Source organism: Drosophila subobscura, chromosome E (genome assembly GCF_008121235.1).
Source record: "Drosophila subobscura isolate 14011-0131.10 chromosome E, UCBerk_Dsub_1.0, whole genome shotgun sequence".
In the NCBI taxonomy this organism is placed as follows: Eukaryota; Metazoa; Arthropoda; class Insecta; order Diptera; family Drosophilidae; genus Drosophila; species Drosophila subobscura.
In genome coordinates this window covers 11,046,579-11,065,059 of record NC_048531.1, presented here as the reverse complement: position 1 = coordinate 11,065,059, position 18,481 = coordinate 11,046,579, and the positions used below count along the sequence as shown (strand labels likewise).

General features: G+C 50.9%; 3 protein-coding genes across 3 annotated transcripts; all 3 read right to left on the bottom strand.

Moving 5' to 3' along the window:
- Positions 1-77: 77 nt before the first annotated feature.
- On the bottom strand, positions 78-671 carry LOC117892758. The gene is made up of 2 exons (XM_034799183.1): positions 557-671; positions 78-500 (listed from the first exon to the last, which is right to left on the bottom strand). Exons 1-2 carry the CDS (start codon positions 668-670, stop codon positions 78-80), a joined length of 537 nt encoding a protein of 178 aa, XP_034655074.1. The 5' UTR covers position 671.
- A 4,735-nt stretch (positions 672-5,406) lies between these two features.
- Positions 5,407-11,908, bottom strand: LOC117890163. Its single transcript, XM_034794859.1, has 7 exons — positions 11,701-11,908; positions 10,351-10,509; positions 9,103-10,295; positions 8,639-9,040; positions 8,194-8,478; positions 7,984-8,084; positions 5,407-7,598 (listed from the first exon to the last, which is right to left on the bottom strand). Exons 2-7 carry the CDS (start codon positions 10,497-10,499, stop codon positions 7,440-7,442), a joined length of 2,289 nt encoding a protein of 762 aa, XP_034650750.1. The 5' UTR covers positions 10,500-10,509; positions 11,701-11,908; the 3' UTR covers positions 5,407-7,439.
- Positions 11,909-15,149: 3,241 nt separating this feature from the next.
- On the bottom strand, positions 15,150-17,976 carry LOC117890165 (phosphoenolpyruvate carboxykinase [GTP]). Its single transcript, XM_034794861.1, has 2 exons — positions 17,627-17,976; positions 15,150-17,316 (listed from the first exon to the last, which is right to left on the bottom strand). The coding sequence occupies exons 1-2, from the start codon at positions 17,656-17,658 to the stop codon at positions 15,405-15,407; spliced, it is 1,944 nt and encodes a 647-aa protein (XP_034650752.1). The 5' UTR covers positions 17,659-17,976; the 3' UTR covers positions 15,150-15,404.
- Positions 17,977-18,481: the final 505 nt, after the last annotated feature.

Here is an 18,481-nt window from a genome sequence, read left to right as displayed (position 1 = left end):
TTAAAGCGTACATAATCCACTTATAATATCATCGCAATTGAAACTGTTTTTATTAATAAACGGCATCTGTAGAATGCTCACGGTTTAAGAGTTAGTAATAAACTTGTTTCTGCACTTATATTGCAGGTCATTCCCTTGCTAAAGTGTTGCACCAAGCTGCTGTTTGTCGGCACACCATTGCACATGGCGGAGGGGGTGCACACAAATCGCTTGAGCAGCCCACATTGTGCTGTCCCAATGACGTATTTGTTATTTGGCCGAGGTTTTAGGAAGCCACATGAGTGACTAACTGAGATCTCTGATTCCGGCGGCAGGTAGTCCTTGGGCTTGCTGCTGGAGATGTAGCTTAAATCGGGCTTCTCGTATCCATTTAATCCGAACCAATACTCTGCTCGGTCCGTCTGTTTATCCTCCAGCTCGTCGAAGGCAGCCTTGGTGCTCAGGTCGGCCAAGCACATTTTAAATTTTTGGCACACAGCCACCGAATCAAAATAGTCCTCCTATTGACTGCAGATATCAGCATTTTGTACGATAAGTACTAGAGAAATACTTATACCGATTGGATGCTGAAATAATGGCATCCTGCGGAGCCTTCTACGCCGATTCGCCAATTCCCGATGACCACAAATATGCACAGACCGAATGTGAGCCGCTTCACTGGTTGATCCATTCTGTGCAGACTTGTGCAAAAATTCGTAGTTACAAAATAGAGGTCGGAAAATGTAATTAAAGCGTATTTAAATAATCTAGTTATATGGATTGTCCGCAGTGCCGCTTAACTGAATATGTTCAACAAATTTAAAAAAGTAAAACGTCGGACATTTTATTTTGACTGAAAAGCTTTAAGCCAGTTGTAAATTCACGTCAGGCAATGACATAGAGCAGCAGAGTTTAAAGAGTTTGTTGAAGCCTTTATTGTATTTAATTGTACACCAAAATTCCTCACTTAACTTGTCCAAATAATTAAATGCGATGTTGTCTCAACTCTCAACTCTGTCATTATGTTAACGAGACGACAGGCAAACAAAGTGTTGTGTGTGTGTGAGCGTTTTCCGAATAAGTAATTTAAATTTCAAATCGATGCGACCACTGCATGCACATTCAGGCCATTGCTTTGGGGAAATTACTCGTTGGCCATTGCTTGTCACTCATTATGCAAAACCAATGGCCCAATCCCCTCGAGAATCCGCTATTAAACAGTGGACGAAGCCGTCAACGCACTCTGCTGGAAAATTGAATGCAAACACCCGCCACCCACATGCAGTGCCCCTCATGTTGTGCGTTTGTCTACGCGAATGGATTTTGGGTCCATCGAGATCCACGTAAAACTCCCATTTGCATTATTCAAAATGTCACGCCCATGAAAAACATTTTTAACTTTTTAACACCGCACACCCACACCGCTTACCAGACAATATGGTAAATGCTGAAAAGTAAACACAAATTCGGGCATCGATGGTCGAGAAAAAAGAGCGCATGTGGCGTGGAGGCGTGGTTGAACTGGCCGCAGGACATGGGGAGACCTTGCGGAATGCGTGTCCGTGACGGTTGCAACAGAGTTGCAATCTTTTTATGGGGGCAGACAAGAGCAGCTGTATGCCAAGGCCAAGGAAAGAAGAGCTGCCGAGCTGAGTTGGGGATGCTGTTATCTATCCCAGCGGTTAACAGCTCAACAGCGGCAATGCTCATTTCATCGTGGGCAGGGGTAAGGTCAAGCTCAACCCTTGACCGGCTTCTGAATTGCCCGCCTGAAGCGATACCGCAAATCGTGTGCTGACTGCATCATGTGTTAACAAAGTTTTGGCATTTTATCCGCCTGCTGGCATGAAGGTCACTTTATGCTCTACCACTGACTTCGACTTCGGCTCTGACACTGACACTGGCAGCTCAGGACAAAGCTCCCCCTCCTGGGCCGCAAGCCATCTAGTGCACCTGTCTCTTGACTCCTCCCTCCCCCACCCCAGACAGACGACAGACAGTCAGGCATTTGGACAGAATTTCAATTTCTTTGACACATTTTCATGAAAATGCTCAACAAGTGCGCTGGGTCCTGCGACGATGCGGAAAGTGAGCGAGGATAAACCTGCCAACGAGCATTGCTACCTCCTGCCCCTGCTCTGCCCCTGCCCGGTATCAGAAAAGCTTTGACTTTTATATTCCTCTGCTCCTCAGCACAGTCCCCTCCCATCTGTAGTCCGTTGTCTGTTTACTTTTGTGGGGGGAGGCGGGCCAAACTTTAGCAAATTGCCAGTTTTGGCATTTAGCCGAAGCCACCCCGCACCCGTCCCCGCGAGATGTGTACTATGCTCGCATTTAAGAGATTATTTTGTCGAGGTCCCTTCACATTTCGAATTTAATGCTCGTCGTACCTTTATTTTTTCCTCGCACTCGCGTCTGGGGTTCGTTCACTTTGGATGGCCATTCCGCGCGGGCGGAGCAGGAGTGTCGGCGGATGGTCGTGGTTCGCAGTCGCTGTTGTTTCTAGGTTACAATCGAAATTCCGCTGTAATTTGCATGACGGGCCGCGAATGCCATGCTGCCCTTCCCTTCCCCTCCCTTCCCCACTGCCTATGCTCCGTGCCGTATTCCTCTTTACGCGCTTTCTCTTCGTTTCCTTTCGTTTCCCTATGACTTTTGCGTTCTGTTCTTCCCCCTCCCATGCGCTGCTTAAGAATAAACACTGTCCTGACAACTTCCTGTTTCCTTCACCACGCAAATTTGCAAGCCGCCGACTCCACCACGCCCCCGCGAGCATCCAAAGGCAAGCAAACAAACACAAAATGGAAGCAGCAAGCGGACAACCTTTTCTCATTTCCTTTGTAAATTGTGCACACAAACAAACACAGACACACACCCACATCCATATGGCAGCTCACGAAGAGTCTCAGCAAATGAAAGGTAAGGTAAGGCAGCGTGATGCAATTTATCTTCTCTTTATTCTCATGCCAAACTTGCGAGAGTGCTCACCTATCCCACCTATGAGTGGATATGCTGCAAACAGTAACGGTGCCTTACCTTCTCCGTTATGTGCCTTGCGCGCACAGTGCGAGAGAGAGAGAAAGAGCGGGTAAAGGCAGGTGGGCAGGCACTCACTTGTTGCTCCTATCGCAAAAAGCAATTTCGCGGCAATGCGATGAATTGACAGCGGGGTCTGATTGCCTGCCCTGACTCCGCCCGTCTGCCTTCCTTTCATCCTTCCTCGTCTGGTGTCCGTTTGATGCTGATAGCCTACACACGCACACACAGGCAGGGCACACCTGTAGAGGTAGACGAGTGCTCCCTGTCTGCTCGCTCTCCTCTTGAAGTGCCTGGCCTGGCCTGGCACGACCATTACGCTGGATGGCCATGGAATGGATGGCCCACCACTATGCACACATTTCCTGCTGCCAATCTCATTTGGGACCTATTCCGGGTATCACAAGCAGTCCCTCCTCCTTGCAGTACTGTGTCCAGGGTATGTACACAGTCGTTTGCCATCCGTCCACCCGTCCGTTCCCCTGCCACTCTGGGCAAATAATCACACTTCAAAGGCAATAAATCGTTATTTAAATTTCATTTTCCACATTGCCTTAAGTTTCGTTGTTGCCCGGCTCGGCGGTGACTCCGGAATATGCTTTAAGAATTCGGCTTATTTGGTTATGAATCCCCCGAGAGTGTTGGCTGCCAGCGCAGCGCGAATATTTCTTCATCTGTGATGCCTGAGAATACCTGAGACTTTGTTTGTGTGTGTGCGAGAGGATTGTTTGCGTTTCTTTTTTATATATTTTTTGTATATTATTTTTTTCTGTTTTGCGGGTTTGGTTTAGAATGGCTAACGGCACACACAAACAAACACACCTGCAGATAGCGCAAGAAAATTGCTTTTGCGCTATAAAAATGTTGGTGTGGGTGTGTGTGGGGTGTGTGGGCTTTTCCATCCCTTTTTATGCGCTTTTCTGGGATAGCTCTACAGCGCGTTGGAGTCTTCCGTCTGAACGAGCTGCAAGTAATCCGCTTGGAATGGCCGAAGGACGACAGCCGTTATCCCATATGCCATATAATCAATGCCATATTCGAGAGATGGTTTTCGTTTCCATTCCGACCTTGATGCAGCGCAATTAAAGAGAAAGACTTGGGCGAGGGTAATGTGCATAACATCCCAAGTGCTCGCTCCGAGGAGCTACAAACACACATTTGTGTGATGGCAATCCCCATTATAATTAACGTAAGCACCTACCTACCTACCTAGCTGCCATCGGATTAATCTCTAGGGTCCATCCACGTGGTAATCCTCTGAAGACTTAAGTCGATTTGTGTCGCTTCTCCTGCGACTCGATTACGATTACGAAATGCCACGAAGCTCCCTCAAACTCTCTTGACTCCCAGTTTCAACCTTAATAAACCAACCCCAATGCCAATGCCAATGCCAACGATTCTGCTTATGTTTTCATAAATATTTGAGATTGTGTGGAGACCCAACTCTGATTAAAGGCCAGCTCTGGGCGGGCTTATTCATTTACGTTTGTTTATTGAACTTAAATTAGTTTGATTTTGCCTCTGATGCCTCCAGTTCTTTCCTCCAGCGCATCCCACTCTGCCAATCTTGCCCCACAGGGCATCCTGGCAATCACAAAACGCAAAGGCCTGAGTGTCTGGGAAGAGCTCAGCGGAGACAGGCACAGGCACAGGCACGGGGACAGGCCCAACAAAAAGGAACAATCTTGGCAATCAGAAACTAAGGGGAGCTGGAGCCCTGGTGCCTTAAACAAAATAAAATAAGCTCATTAAAATTATGAGCCTCAGCAGGTGGCGGGGTCAGGGCGATAAACTTTCTCAGAGTCTCCTTCTGCGTCTCTGTCTCTGAGTCCAATGATGGCTCGTCGCGTTATCCGGGACAGAGAGCCAAATCCGATGAGGGCGGGTTGCCATGCCGATGCCGAAGCTGAAGCTTCCTTCTGCCACGCTTCCTCCTTCTGCCCATCAATCAGAGCCGGATTGTCAACTTTTCAGTCTCATCTCTCGACTCCCGCCGTAAGTTAATTACGGAATTTCAGCGCCTGATTGATTTCCGGTCGCGGGTGCAGTGCAGACCGAGAAAGCCCCAGTAAGGATGATAAATTCGTCTCCTTTATGCCTTCCAGAGCTGTCTGCCAAATCGTTGTCATGCCAATGCCAATGCCAATGCGCGACTCGTGTCACGGTGCCATCGCCTGCGCTGTGTCTTCTGCATTGGAGCGTGAAATCCGGCAAAGTTTCGGGTGTGATTGACAACAAGCACTTAACACATTTCTCCTGTCCCATGCCCCTAATGAACCGCAAGTGCGCAACAGCTGAGCAGCAGCAGCCGCATGAGCGGAGCGTATCTCCCAGGGTCCTGGAAAACCGAAAGAAAATCCAAAGCAAACGAGAAAGATAAACGAAATGTTGTAGCCAGTTACAGAGCATAGTTTTTCCTTTATTTATCTGGATGGGAGACTTGAGAGGGAAGAGGGAAGGAAGAGTTAAACACACCAAACAAGAAATCAGATTTTATCCGCTTGTACTCTAATTAATTTGCTTTCTTTCTGCCGCCTCATCTCAGTGACAAGCATAAAGAGATCCCTTGCATTATATTTATTTTCTTTAATGTACACACGAGACTTTCTCTAATGGGACTCCATCCACTCCATCATCCGTATTCGTATTCGTATTTAAGGTATGTTCATAGGTACTCTTTAGCTTTGGAAAAATATAAATATACATCGAGCTACGCGTACTAATACGCTACTTTTTGGCTACATTGTACAGTTATGCTTTAAGCCATTTTGCAGTTGCATAACTCTGCAGTAAAATTCCATTTAGAAACAATTTATTTCCTTGTTTGCTTTTTGTTTTTCGTTTTTTGTTTTAATTAGTATTACACAATAAATTCGGTGGGCATTTAGCTAGCTTTGATTCGAATACTTTCCTCCCACATTGGATTAACAAATCAAATTAAAGCCTCGACCTTGGCACTCGCGGCGTATGCGCGATACAGATTGCCCCTTGATGTAGTGGCTGGGCGGGTGCGGGGCGCAATCAGGAAAATTCTCTGTGCAAATTCCAACTTTTACGAGACAAGTTTGTTGCCGTTTTTTCTTTTTTTGCAGATATTTTGGTTTTCGTAAATGTTAAAAATGATAAAGTGCACTCGACAGCGATGGACGAAGGAGGGGGGAAAATGGAAAATGGAAAAGCGGGCCTGAACACAAATATGAGTGGTTTTTGGGTTTGTCGAGTGCTCTCGTGCTCCGACTCTGGGCTGACCTAATTTCCCAACGCAATTTCTGCAATTTCTGCCTTTCCCCTAATGTGTAAGTTTGCATATGAAAATAGTTATAGTTTAGAGTTTAGTTAGGGCATTTAGTTTGATTTGTTTTGCTTGTCTTTGTTCGCAATTTGTAAAGGTATTTTTCAAATATAAGCGTATGAGTTCAGAAGAGTTAGAAGTGTTCTCCAATTACCAATTACATTCATAAATATACACGACTACACATAAATATATGTATAAGTAGATAGATGCTTTGATTAAATTGTATTTTTGCCTATTAAATATCATTTTATATTATAGTAACAACAGTCAACATTTAACAGTCAATCCGATATGAGATATTCGTCAATTGGAAGAGTTCTTGCAGAGCAGATCGAGGAGTAAACATCCCTTAGTCTAGACAATAAATATAGCTCACACATTTTGGATATTCATGTACATATATCTCTGTATCTGTATATCTGTATCAGTATCTGTATAAGTTGATCAACATCTATAAAGTTCGCGCTTATGCATGGGGCGGCTGCAACCTCTCCTTCCTTCAGCTTTCCCCTAGTTTCAATTGACAGCACATTATTGGATTTGAAATAATTCTCCATTGGAACACATACGAGTACACACATAATTTACACATATTCTTAGGGACTACTCCAACCTATGGCTGTATGTGTGTGATGCCTGCCCCTTCTGGAGGCTGCACACGCGTCGCTGGGTCGCCGCTTATCAGCAAGGCCCACAGCACCCGAAAGTAGGTGCGTCTGGGCCCGATAAGCCAATCGAAACATCCGCCATAAACAAACGAATTATCGCTGCCCGCGGAGGCCTGACCACGGCCAATGACTTGCCTAAATGGCCACTGGAGAGGCTATGGGGATGGGGATGGGGAAGGGGTCTGAGGAGCAGCGACCTAACATTGAACTTTCAATATGCTTCGGGGCTGCGACGTAGAAAAGACAAAACAAAAAAAAAACATAACAAAAGCGTGTGCCTCGCCTTCCTACGGCTAATCTGAATGGCATTCAAAATATTCCGCCTGCTGCTTTTGATAAAATTCTCCACTGCACAGTGGCATACATTTTGCTTAGATTATTCACAGGAATTCCCCGAAAAAGAAGACATCGAAAATGGACTCCGCCTCTTGCTGCTCCTTGGGTGGCATTCCCATTTCTGCTTAGAGCACATGGAGGTTCTCGCAGCTCTTCGACTTGGAGATGTCGCTGAGGCAGATTTTCTGCAGTATCTCCTTGGCCAGATGCAGTGATATGTGAGTGCGAGAGTGCTTCATCTTCGTCTGGGTGGCCTTCTTCTCGCGCACCTCCTTCAGGCGCATCTGGTTAGGAGAGTGGGAAGAGAAAAGTGGAAGGGAAAACCTTCTTTTAATCTGGTTTACGTTAACCGGCCCGGCTTTCCGTTTCAGTCACTCGCAGGCGGCTCAATTTTCATTAATTAGTGAACCGATCCGGAAGGATACACCACCCAGACACCCCCATCCAGCAACCCCACCCAATTGTGCAGGGAATAAAGTTAAATGGATTTACCGCGCCGTCTGGGTCACACTGTGGCTGTCGTTGCCGTTCGATGGGTTGGGTTGGGTTCAGTTGGGGCTCGGCAAATCCATTTAACTTTGTTTCCTGCACACTTTATCCCCATGCATCGGGGCTGGCGGGTTGCGTGTATTTCGCACCTAACCACAGTCCACGTCCTGGCCCACTCACCTGCTTCAGTATGCCGACGAGCAGCTCATCGACATTGTGCTGTATGCCGCTTGACGTCTCGATAAATTTGGCATCGCGTGAGGCGGCCAGGGCTTTGCCCTCTGGGGAAACGACATAATGGACAGAATGGATTAAATGGGAAACAAACGGTGGAGGCAGCTATGAAATCAAGCCATCATAATTAAGAGGCAGCAGGACTGCGTTCGTTACCTTGTGATGTGATAAGCCGGGCACGGGCGAGATCCGCCTTGTTGCCCACCAGAATGACGGCCTTGTCCTTGGTGTACTTCTCCTGCCACAGATAATTGATGATTTCCTCGGCCACACGGAACGTGCCCCGGTCGACCACAGAGAACACGATGACACAGCCGTGCGGCTCGTACGTGGACAGGGAGTTCTCCACACTCATCTCAACGCTGGGATGGTCGATGAAGACCATGTCCGACTCCTCGTCATCCAGCAGGACGCTGACCGTCTTCTCGCCGAACTCATCGTCTAAAACTCAGATCAGAATTAAACTCTAAAGACGCAAGTGGAAGCTGGGAAGCTAGGGGTCAGACACACACATAGGTTCCAGCTACGGGTTCGATTCTCTACTCACTGCGATCCAGCCCCAGCTCTCTCTCCGCTCTGGCGCCACGCACTCAACACTTACCTAGGCTCGCATCGTAGGTGTGCATGTACTCCGAGGTCATGAACTGATTGACCAGCGCCGTCTTGCCCACTCCCGCGTCGCCCAGCATCACCACGCGGTAGCGCGCCGCAGGCGGTGGCTCCATGTTGTCCGACTCGTCGGATGACACCGGCAGAGAGTCCACGTTGGCGTAGCCGCCACCACAGCAGCTGCCCTCGAACGGTGACCGCTCGCTGGCCCTGCTGTTGGTCGAGTTGACGCTCGTGTTGCTCCGCGAACGACGCGAGATTATGGAGTCGCCGCAGTTCACAACGTTGCCCTTGCTGATGGAGAAGTGTCGCAGCCGGTAGAGATCATCGCTGGCCCTCGGATTGTACGGCCGCTCCGGCAGAGAACAGACTCGCGGCCGAATGTGGTCGGGAACTGTGAGGGATGCCACAAGATTCCAGATTGGAGGACCACAGACAAAAGGAAATTCCACTCACCTGGCAGCTCGAGAAAGTTCGACGTTCTGCGCTGACGTCCGCGATTGGAGCTCTGGAAGGCCAGTGGGCCAACGTCATCGTTGGACACTATGGAAGCATTGGAGCAGGCGCTCTTCATGGACTCCCGCGAGTTGCGGCGACTGGCCAGGAGCGCCAGTCCCCCCTTGGAGCTGCCCCTGCGGCGGGGCTTGTGCTCGGCCATCTCGCGCTTCGCCTTGGCCGGCTTGGTGGGCTTGCAGCCGCTCATCTCGAGATCCGGATCCTGGGTCAGGTCGCTGGTGGACTTGCGATAGCGGAGGGAGACGACACTGTCGGAGCACGTGCGATCCAGGGTGGAGTGTGAGCTGTGGAGCACCTGGTAGCCGGGATTCGAGGTGATGTTGATGGCGTGACGCCGCTGCCTGTGCAGATTCTGCTGCTGCTGTTGCTGCTGCTGCTGCTGCTGCTGAGTGGAGTCTGGATCCGTAAAGCTGAAGCTGGTCGTGGTGTGGGTCACCAGGGTGCTGTTCGTGTGCTGTGTGCACGTCTCGCCCGACTCCATGGACAGCTGGGTGCAGTCCGTCACGCAGGAGTCGCGCTTCAGTCCGTAGTAGCCTCCTCTTCTGCCGCCCGCTCCTGCTAGCGCTCCTGCTGCTGCTCCCGAACCTGAGCGAGAGCCCACATCGATCTTGCTGATCATCGGCAGCTCCCACTCGTCGTGCCGTCGCTTGCTGCCATCGTGCACGCCCGTTGTGGTCACCAGAGGCAGCGGCTCGAGCGGCAGCTTGCTCCTCGGCAGCTTCTTGGAGCCCTGGCGACGCGGCGAGCTGGGCGGCTCATAGTACTCGGGTCCGCCGTCCGGCGAGAAGGGTTCGTAGTACTCAAACTTCTTGGAGAACGCAGAGTGCTCCGCACCGGCATTGGGACTCACGGCATCGAAGACGAACTTGCACGGGGAATTGGGACTGCGGGCTGCGGCTGTCGTCCTGCCGCTGAGCAGCGAGTAGGAGTCGTCTATGGAGCCCGAGGGCGGAGTCTGGTAGTAGGAGCTGGGCGTGGAGCTGCTCCCATCGTCGCAGCTGTCGCTGGCAAAGGATGTCGTGATCTTGGGACTCCTGGGCGCCTCGTACCCTCCGCCGTAGCCATAACTCGGACTCCTCGGACCCGTCATCAGCGGCGTTGCATACACCGAGGGCGGTGCGGCATGGTAGGGCCTAAAACGGATTAGCTGCTGATATGTCTCACATCTAGAGTGGAATTTATCGTTACCTGGGTGCCTTGGGAGTTGCTCCTCTGCTCGGCAATGGATTGCTGGCCGTTCTTGTCGTTGATTTGTGCTGACCGGCGGCCGTCGCCTGCTGCCTGTAGCCTCCACTTCCGCTGGCACCCTCGTCCCAGCTGCGCTGCTGCTGTGCCATTTTATAGCTCCTATACACCAGTATCACGAGATGAGAATGGGGGAGGGTAATGGTTATACTGATGGCTAAACTGACGGCTGTGTGAAAGATGCCACTGGCCAACTCATGTGTAAATACCATGGGCCATTACTCATACCACGCACACGGATACACACACTGGGCATCCCCCTGGGGATACTTTGCCTAAATGGCCACAGAGTAAACATAATTTATGGTTTTATCTCTATTTAATCAAAGTAATGAAAAGCTGCCCATGGAAACCAGCAATCATAAAGAGCAGACAACGGAGTGCGTGTCCGTCCACACCCGTCAGCGAACGTCCGCCCACAAGTCAACCGCAAGCGGCCCTCGGGCACAATGCAGCTCAAAGGGGAGCTGGAAATAGATCCGCAGACTGAGTAGGTGCCAGAGCCCATAGCCTGGTGGCCTGGCTGCCTGGCTGCCTGGCCGCCTGGCAAGTGGTTCATTTAGTGTTAACTGTGCGCTTGGATCTTCGGAAATGCTGGTGGCGTAAGTGGCTGCCCCAATTACGCACCCAGCCAGCACACAGCATCAGCACTTGGCTACACGCATTCCCCATTAACTTATGCAAAAGTTTCCAGGCACCAGTCCCCCACACCCCCCTTCCCTGTGTGTGTGTGTCTCTTGCGGTTTGCGTGAAAGTTCTTTGCTGTGTTCTTGGTGTTGCTGGTGGTAGCTCGGTTTGTTTGCGGAACACACCCACGACACGAGACGAGCTTCCTGCGCCACAAACTTCTCTCTCTAATGGGATTTACCAGCTTCAAGTGTGGGGGCCCAGCCCGGCCCGTGCCCGCAGCTGTTAAAGTTGAGTCTGAGTCTGAGTCTGTGGCAAAATGTTGCCTACACTTCAGCTTGATTGATACGCAGATGCAGTGGAAACGAGAGTCGCAGTCGTTAATGTACTGGAACTTGTTTTGTTTCCCCGCCCAAGAGAGCCTTTTGCTGTATGCTAATGAATCAGCCGCAACAGCAGTTGAGAGCAACAAGTGTGTGCCTGCTGTTCAACCGTTCAATTGTACTCCGTTGAGTGATTTTGTATTCACTGTAACGAGCGGACACACGCCACTAGTCGTCCGCCATCACTTTAGCACTTTTCATGGCTGAGTAGAGAGGTCGGATCCCCGCGGGCCAACTGTTGCAAGTGCTCACAGTGCCATGATATCGACTCGACGACACTTACGCGTACACGCGGGCAGCACTTCATGTGTATCCCATTGCAGTGTGGGGCTGTCCTCATCCTTCCCTTACTGGCAGAGGACAGTACACGTGCGCTGCTGCTGCTGCTGCTGCTGCCTCGGGATCCGCTTAGCTCGAAATGTGACTCTCAACTGTTTGTCGACCGGTTGTCGGTTTTGTGTTCTCAACCTGCGGGCCATTATTATCTATCGGATGTACAAATAGCACCCACACACACGTGTGTGTGTGCGTGAGTACGTGTCCATATTGTTGAGCAAATAGAGGAAGGCAACTGCAGCCCCACCGCAGCCAATACCCTCGTACTCGGTGTTGTACCTGTTGGTTGTGTTTTGCCTTTAATTTCATTCCCCCCGGGGATTGCCCTTTAATTTTGGTTCCTTCATTTAAAGCTTGGCTAGGCTGAGTGGCTGTGCTGTGCTGTGCGTCGTGGAAAGAGCATTCCACTTAAAACCATGCCACAAGGCATCAATTAGTCGAGCCATCGATTCGAGGGGTTTCCTACTTGTTGTCGTTACATTTTCTGTTACGTTCTGAGTTTGTTTCACTTTTCCTTCTCCCTTTTTTCTCTTTTTGTGCACATAATGCGCTGGACTGGCCTGTTGCCACCGCAACCAATCAAACGAATGGATGGACGTTGGCCCCTGGATAGCACAAAGGTTTGGGTCGGGGAGGGGGTCGGAAAATAAAATGATAACAGCAAACCAAACAAAGAATATGCGAGTCCAGAGCTCACCTTTTCCTCTATCTCACTTCCCATCCTAACCCATCCCGCTGCCACTTTGGCAACAGTTTTTTGGTTATGCGAAAATCTGCACACAGGCTGGGGCCAGGGGCCAGTGACCAACAAATCAATACAAATTCGAGCTGGCGTAGGGCTAGGACCAGCATGTACACATCTAAACCCTCTTGGGTATGGCATTTCTGTTGGACGCATTCAAATGTTGAATAGTTCTTCGGTCTTCGTCTTCGTCTTCGGTTTGTCTGAGCACAAAAGGGGCGAAGCCTGGGAGATTGGCTCCCCAGCTTATTGTATTAGCCGTGGAAGGGTCTTTCCATTGAAAAAGGTAAGCTTGCATAAACACAATAATCGTTGCAGATTTGTGAATTATTAAGGAAATACAATACAATCCGGCATTATCCCACGTCTGCTCCTCCGATTGGGTCAATCATTCAAAGCAGAATGAATTTTTAATGGAATGTGTGGCAGGCCCAACTTTAAATCGAGTCTCAATTCTAAGTTATGCATAGGTAACAGGACAGAGGACACGGGCCACGGGACCTATTATGTGCCTGATTTGACTGTGGGGTTTAAGAGCAATTTGCATACCCAAAGAGGTTGCCTGCCTGCCCCGGAATGCGTGGGCATTCCCCTCCGCCCTGCTTCAATCAGTTTTATGGCTTCCTTCTGGCCTTTTGTGTGGCGCAACCTGCAGTGGCGGTGGAGGTGCCACACGGCCAACTTTCCGTTTCCTTTTGCACCTTCCACAACGCAGGGCAATGTCTGAGTCTCCGTGAGTCTATCGTCATTACTTACGGTGGCCATGCACTCTCCCTAGCTCTCTCCCACCATCATTAGGTCGGAGACGTCAGCCTTAAATGAGTTCATCGGCAAATGGCTCGGACAACCCTTTGAAAAACTTGCCTTAATTACATGGCCATGCCCGGCACCCGTTAAGGGCATACTTAACAGCTCCGCCAACCCCTCGACTTGCCGCTCAAATATTAACTTGGCTTCCCTCCACTCTCCATCCATTTATCTTTCTCCTATCCATCTGTGTCTCTGCTACAAAAATAAACTCGAGTGGAGCGCATAGTGCGAGAAAAACCAACAAGAAAAGTCCATAAAACACTTAAGATCAAAGTATACAAAAGTCGCTAGACATGCACGCATGTGTCTGGCTGGTGTGTGTGTATGTGTTTATGTTTACTGGTGTATGTGTGTGTGTGCAAGTGTGGGTGTGGAGGAGAGGACAAGAAACCGTAGCCTAACTAGCGGGGCAGGCCTCAATGACTCCACTCCGAATGGCAAACAGAAAATTACAAATCCTGGCCAAAGTCACGTCGCAACTTGGTCATTAGCCACCACTTGAGCCACTGCCCATCCATCGATTTTATTGCAACACATAATTCTTGGAGCCAGGCCGGGGCCCCTGGGCCCCCATCGCCATCGCCATCGCCATTTGTGCAAATCTCATGTTGATGGCATATTAAGTGACCTCCTGGCTGGTATTTAGCCCACACTGCCAGCGTGTGTGTGTGTGTGTGTGGCAGCCAATTTGCACTTTAAATGCTGGCTGGGGTATGCGCCATGGAGGGAGTAAAAGCAAGGCAAAAGCAGAAGCAGGAGCTGGATCAGGAGCAGTCAAACAAGGAGCACAACAAGTGCAGACGAGCCGGAGTTACGTGTAATTAGACGCGTCTGGGCGCGAGGATTAGCAATTAAGCGAGTGTCCTGCGAGCGCAACAAGTGCCACACGACGACAATGAGAGCGGCAGCGGCAGCGGCAGCAGCAATGACAATAAGGATTCGCGTAATCCCAGTCACACAGGAGGAGCACGGGGGAGCTGGGACAAAGCGAGCAAAGAGAGCAGCGCATAAATCAACATGTCAAATCGCAGCTTACAAAGTGCCCACCCAGACACACGCATACACACACAAACACACGCGTGTACAGACAAGTATACATACACTCGCCCTTACTCTCGTGTTGAGGGATGCATTAGCATTAAATGTTTACCATTTTCAGCAAATTTGCAGGATAATTTTGTCTGCCGAGCGAAGTTTACTAATTGTCCAACACCACACCACGCTCTGTCACCGTCACCGTCAACACACCGCACCACACCGTTAACGTAACACCAACACTAGCACCGAAAACAAACACCCACACAACGGTGAGCAACAGTTTGGACGCAACACACACGCACACACACAAGCCAAGAGCTGCGGTGCGCTCTGCACTTCCGTTTCCGCCTCCGGTTGCCGCACACTCAAAAATGTCCGCGCGGACGAAGCTGCAGCGGTCGCTTCTCGAGCTGAACTGTGTACAGTACTCGAACTGTGGCAGGCTGGCTCCTCAAGGCAGCTCACTGGCTGCCGGAAAGCGAAAGCTCAGTGAAAGTGAAAGCTTTCTCTGCCACTCTCTGCCTGGGAGACACACAGCGTGGAGCGTGGAGCGTGGAGCGGGGAGCAAAAGCCGCCATATGCAACAGAGTTGTGGCGAAATGTACCTAACGCTACGAGCATTTTGATTGAAGGTCTAAGCAGTGCGAAAAAAAGTTAAGTAATTATGTAAAAGATGTACTAATAGGGTAGAAGATTAGTTTGTTTACGGCTCTAATAATGCTAGCTTCGGCAGAGTTGAACTGCGATGCCGTGAGATACTTTTACTCTCTGGCAGGATAAATATTTCTTCTCTGTTTTGGGATATATTTTTGTGTTTTGTTTTATTTTGGTTTTGTTTGTTTAAAATATCAACTTAGAGTCTATGCTTAACACTCGCTTATAAAATAAATAGTCTGGAAGTCTTCGGCTTACAATATAGAGAAGCGATTGGGGGGGACAGTATATCAATGTACAAAATGTGTGGGTGGGTTGGCTTGGGTACAGGATGTGTGGTGATCAGGTGTGGGAGGTCGCGGGTAAGGATGTGTGAATAAATTCTCATGATGGGTCTCAGAGCTGCCTTAGAGGGCGGCAACGCGTGTGGCAAGCTGCTCCAGCTCGTTGTAAATGCTGGCTGGCAGATCGGAGCCAACTTGGGTGTCGAAGTATGTGCGGATATCCTGCACCTCCTGCGACCAAAAGTCCCTGGGCAGCGAGAAGAGTTCGCTCTCGTCGATCTGCTCCTTCATGCCGGCCAGGTTGAGGGCTCCCTCCGCGGGAATGTGTCCAATGGCCGAGTCCACGAAGCACGACTCGCCGTTCACGCGGCGCAGGATCCACTCGAGCACGCGAGAGTTCTCGCCGTATCCTGGCCACATAAACTTGCCCTCGGCACTCTTGCGGAACCAGTTGACGTGGAAGATCTTGGGCACCTTGCCCCGCTTCTCCATGCTCAGCCAGTGGGCCACGTAGTCCCCGAAGTTGTACCCAAAGAAGGGGCGCATGGCGAAGGGATCGTGCATGATCACCTTGCCCTTGTGCTCGGCTGCGGCTGTGGACTCGCTCCTCATGGCAGCGCCAATGAAGACGCCGTGGGTCCAGTCGCGGGCCTCGTAGATGAGGGGAACGCCAGCCGGGCGACGACCTCCGAAGAGCATGGCGGAAATGGGCACGCCAGCCGGATCCTCCCAGGCGCCATCGATGATGGGGCACTGGGCGGCGGGAGTGCAGAAGCGGGAGTTGGGGTGGGCGGCCGGCTTTCCGGAGTCCTTGCTCCATGGCTTGCCCAGCCAGTCGGTGATCTGCACATTGGGAGCCAGGCTGCTCTCCATGCCCTCCCAGAAGACGCCGCCGTCGGAGGTGGACGCCACATTGGTGAAGATTGTGTCCTTGAAGACGGTGTTCATGGCAATGGGATTCGTCTCCATCGATGTGCCTGGGGCCACGCCGAAGAAGCCGTTCTCCGGATTGATGGCCCGCAGCACGCCCTGCGAGTCGAACTTCATCCAGGCGATGTCGTCGCCCACACACTCCACCTTGTAGTCGGCCAGCGAGGGGTTCAGCATGGCCAGGTTGGTCTTGCCACAGGCTGAGGGGAAGGCGGCAGTGATGTACTTCTTCTCCCCCTGGGGATTGGTGATGCCCAGGATGAGCATGTGCTCGGCCAGCCAGCCCTCGCGCTTGGCAATGGTGCTGCCGATTCTCAGGGCGAAGCACTTCTTGCCCAGCAGCGAGTTGCCGCCGTATCCCGAGCCGTAGGAGACGATCAGGTTCTCCGCGGGCTTGTGCAGGATGATGGTGCGCTCGGGGTCGCAGGGCCAGGAGGGCTGTTCCACCTGGCCACTGGCCGGGGCTCCAACGGAGTGCAGGGCGCGGACGAACTCCTCCTTCTTGGCCAGCTGGCGCAGAACTGCGGCTCCCATGCGGGTCATGATGCGCATGGACGCCACCACGTAGGCGGAATCGGTGAGCTCAATGCCGATCTTGGAGAGTGGCGAGCCGACGGGTCCCATGCTGAAGGGCACCACGTACATGGTGCGTCCCTTCATGCAGCCGGGGAAGCGCTGCTGAATGGCCGTCTCCATGTCCGCGGGGGAGATCCAGTTGCCCAGAGTTCCCTTGATGCCGTCCACGGGTGTGGGAATCGTCTCCTCGCGCTGCTCGGTGCAGATGAAGGTCTTGGACTCGACACGCGCCACATCGGCAGGATTGGTCCTGGCCAGCCAGCAGTTGTCGTACTTGGGCAGGGCCACAATGGTGCCGGCCTCCAGCAGGCTCTTGATGAGCATTTTGTTCTCCTGCTCGCTGCCGTCGCAGATGTGCACTTGGTCGGGCTGGCACAGGGCGACTCCATCCTCCACGAAGCTGCGGACACCCGCTGTGAGCGCGTTGACATCGCCGTACGAGATGGGAATGCCGCGGATGTGGCTGTACAGACCGCAGTTGTCCTGGCGCAGCTTGTGCAGCTGTGGCAGACCGCAGCCGTTGGCGGAGCTGCAAAGGGAGCAGGAAACAGGAAATTAATCAAGTGCTCTTCACATACTCAACGAAACGGGTTGCCGCATTATTTATGAGATTCTTTCACTTATGCAATTATGGCCACGCATTGTGTGCAATTATCCAAATTTTCACATTTAAAAACAAAAGAATAATGTCCGCGGGCAACGGCGGCAAGAGGAGGAGTGTGTCGCGTGGTGTGGTGTGGTGTGTGGGTTTTTGTTTGCTTTTGTTTTCTATGTGTGTGCGTGGCCTCTTTTCTCTTGGGATGGGGAATGGGAGGGTGGTCGGTGGGGCAGATACTTACATAACTTTGCTTTGTTCGATGAGTTCAGGCATGGTGCTGTAGATTGATTTCCCTCAAGACTTTACTTTGGAATAAACTGCACTGATTTCTTGCTTCGCTTTGCTCTTTACTGGCGCAGAGTCGTGGCTAAATGTTTGGCACTTGCTTTGATTTGATTTGGTTTCGCTTGAATATCTGTTATCACAATTTTCAATTATCACAATTAATGTTTTTTAGTTTTAGTGTTTTGTGTGTGTTTCATATGTTCTTCCACAGCTTTTTGTCAAATATCAGCTTGATGCTCAGACCACTGAAAGTTGATTCTTCACTTGATCTTTCCATTTACTCCGGACACGAGTAACTGATGCCTGGCTGCCAGACAGCTCGGCCTTTTATACGCTCGCTGGCCGCACCTCGGGCGTCGATGCGACTAGAACAAGCGGGTTCGTGTTTTGCGTTGGGGGCCTCGCCGCCTCACGATCGTGTCCGAGAGAGAGAGAGAGAGAGCGAGGGTCGGTCGCGTCGGTCAAGCAGCAAACGCGCTGATTGGTGCCCGTTGGGAGGCTCGCCGATTGTTTTGGTTTTTCACCCAGAGGCAGAGGCAGAGGCAGAGCGTGCGTAGTCGAACAACCGGTATGGGAAGGAGTGTGGGGGGAAGGAATGATCGTGGCGCGGTGTGGGGTATGTATCCGCACCTGGCAACAGCGACGTCAACAGCGACAGCAACAGCAACAGAAGTGCGCGCACTCGTACCAGAGAGCATTTTCTAGTGTGTTTGTCGCTGATTTTGGGCCCCCAATCGCATTGATAAGAAACGGCATTTGTTGTTATTATTTTGCCATTTTCCCGTTGTTCATTTAATTACTTTGTTTTTGG

Coding starts and splice junctions, on each gene's coding strand:
- LOC117892758 (XM_034799183.1), bottom strand. CDS start 670: ATGGATCAACCAGTGAAGCGGCTCACATTCGGTCTGTGCATATTTGTG. Junction 501..556: donor ATTATTTCAGCATCCAATCG/GTATAAGTATTT, acceptor TGCAGTCAATAG/GAGGACTATTTTGATTCGGT.
- LOC117890163 (XM_034794859.1), bottom strand. CDS start 10,499: ATGGCACAGCAGCAGCGCAGCTGGGACGAGGGTGCCAGCGGAAGTGGA. Junction 8,085..8,193: donor CCGGCTTATCACATCACAAG/GTAACGAACGCA, acceptor TCGTTTCCCCAG/AGGGCAAAGCCCTGGCCGCC. Junction 7,599..7,983: donor TCGTCGGCATACTGAAGCAG/GTGAGTGGGCCA, acceptor TCTCCTAACCAG/ATGCGCCTGAAGGAGGTGCG.
- LOC117890165 (XM_034794861.1), bottom strand. CDS start 17,658: ATGCCTGAACTCATCGAACAAAGCAAAGTTAT. Junction 17,317..17,626: donor ATCGAACAAAGCAAAGTTAT/GTAAGTATCTGC, acceptor CTCCCTTTGCAG/CTCCGCCAACGGCTGCGGTC.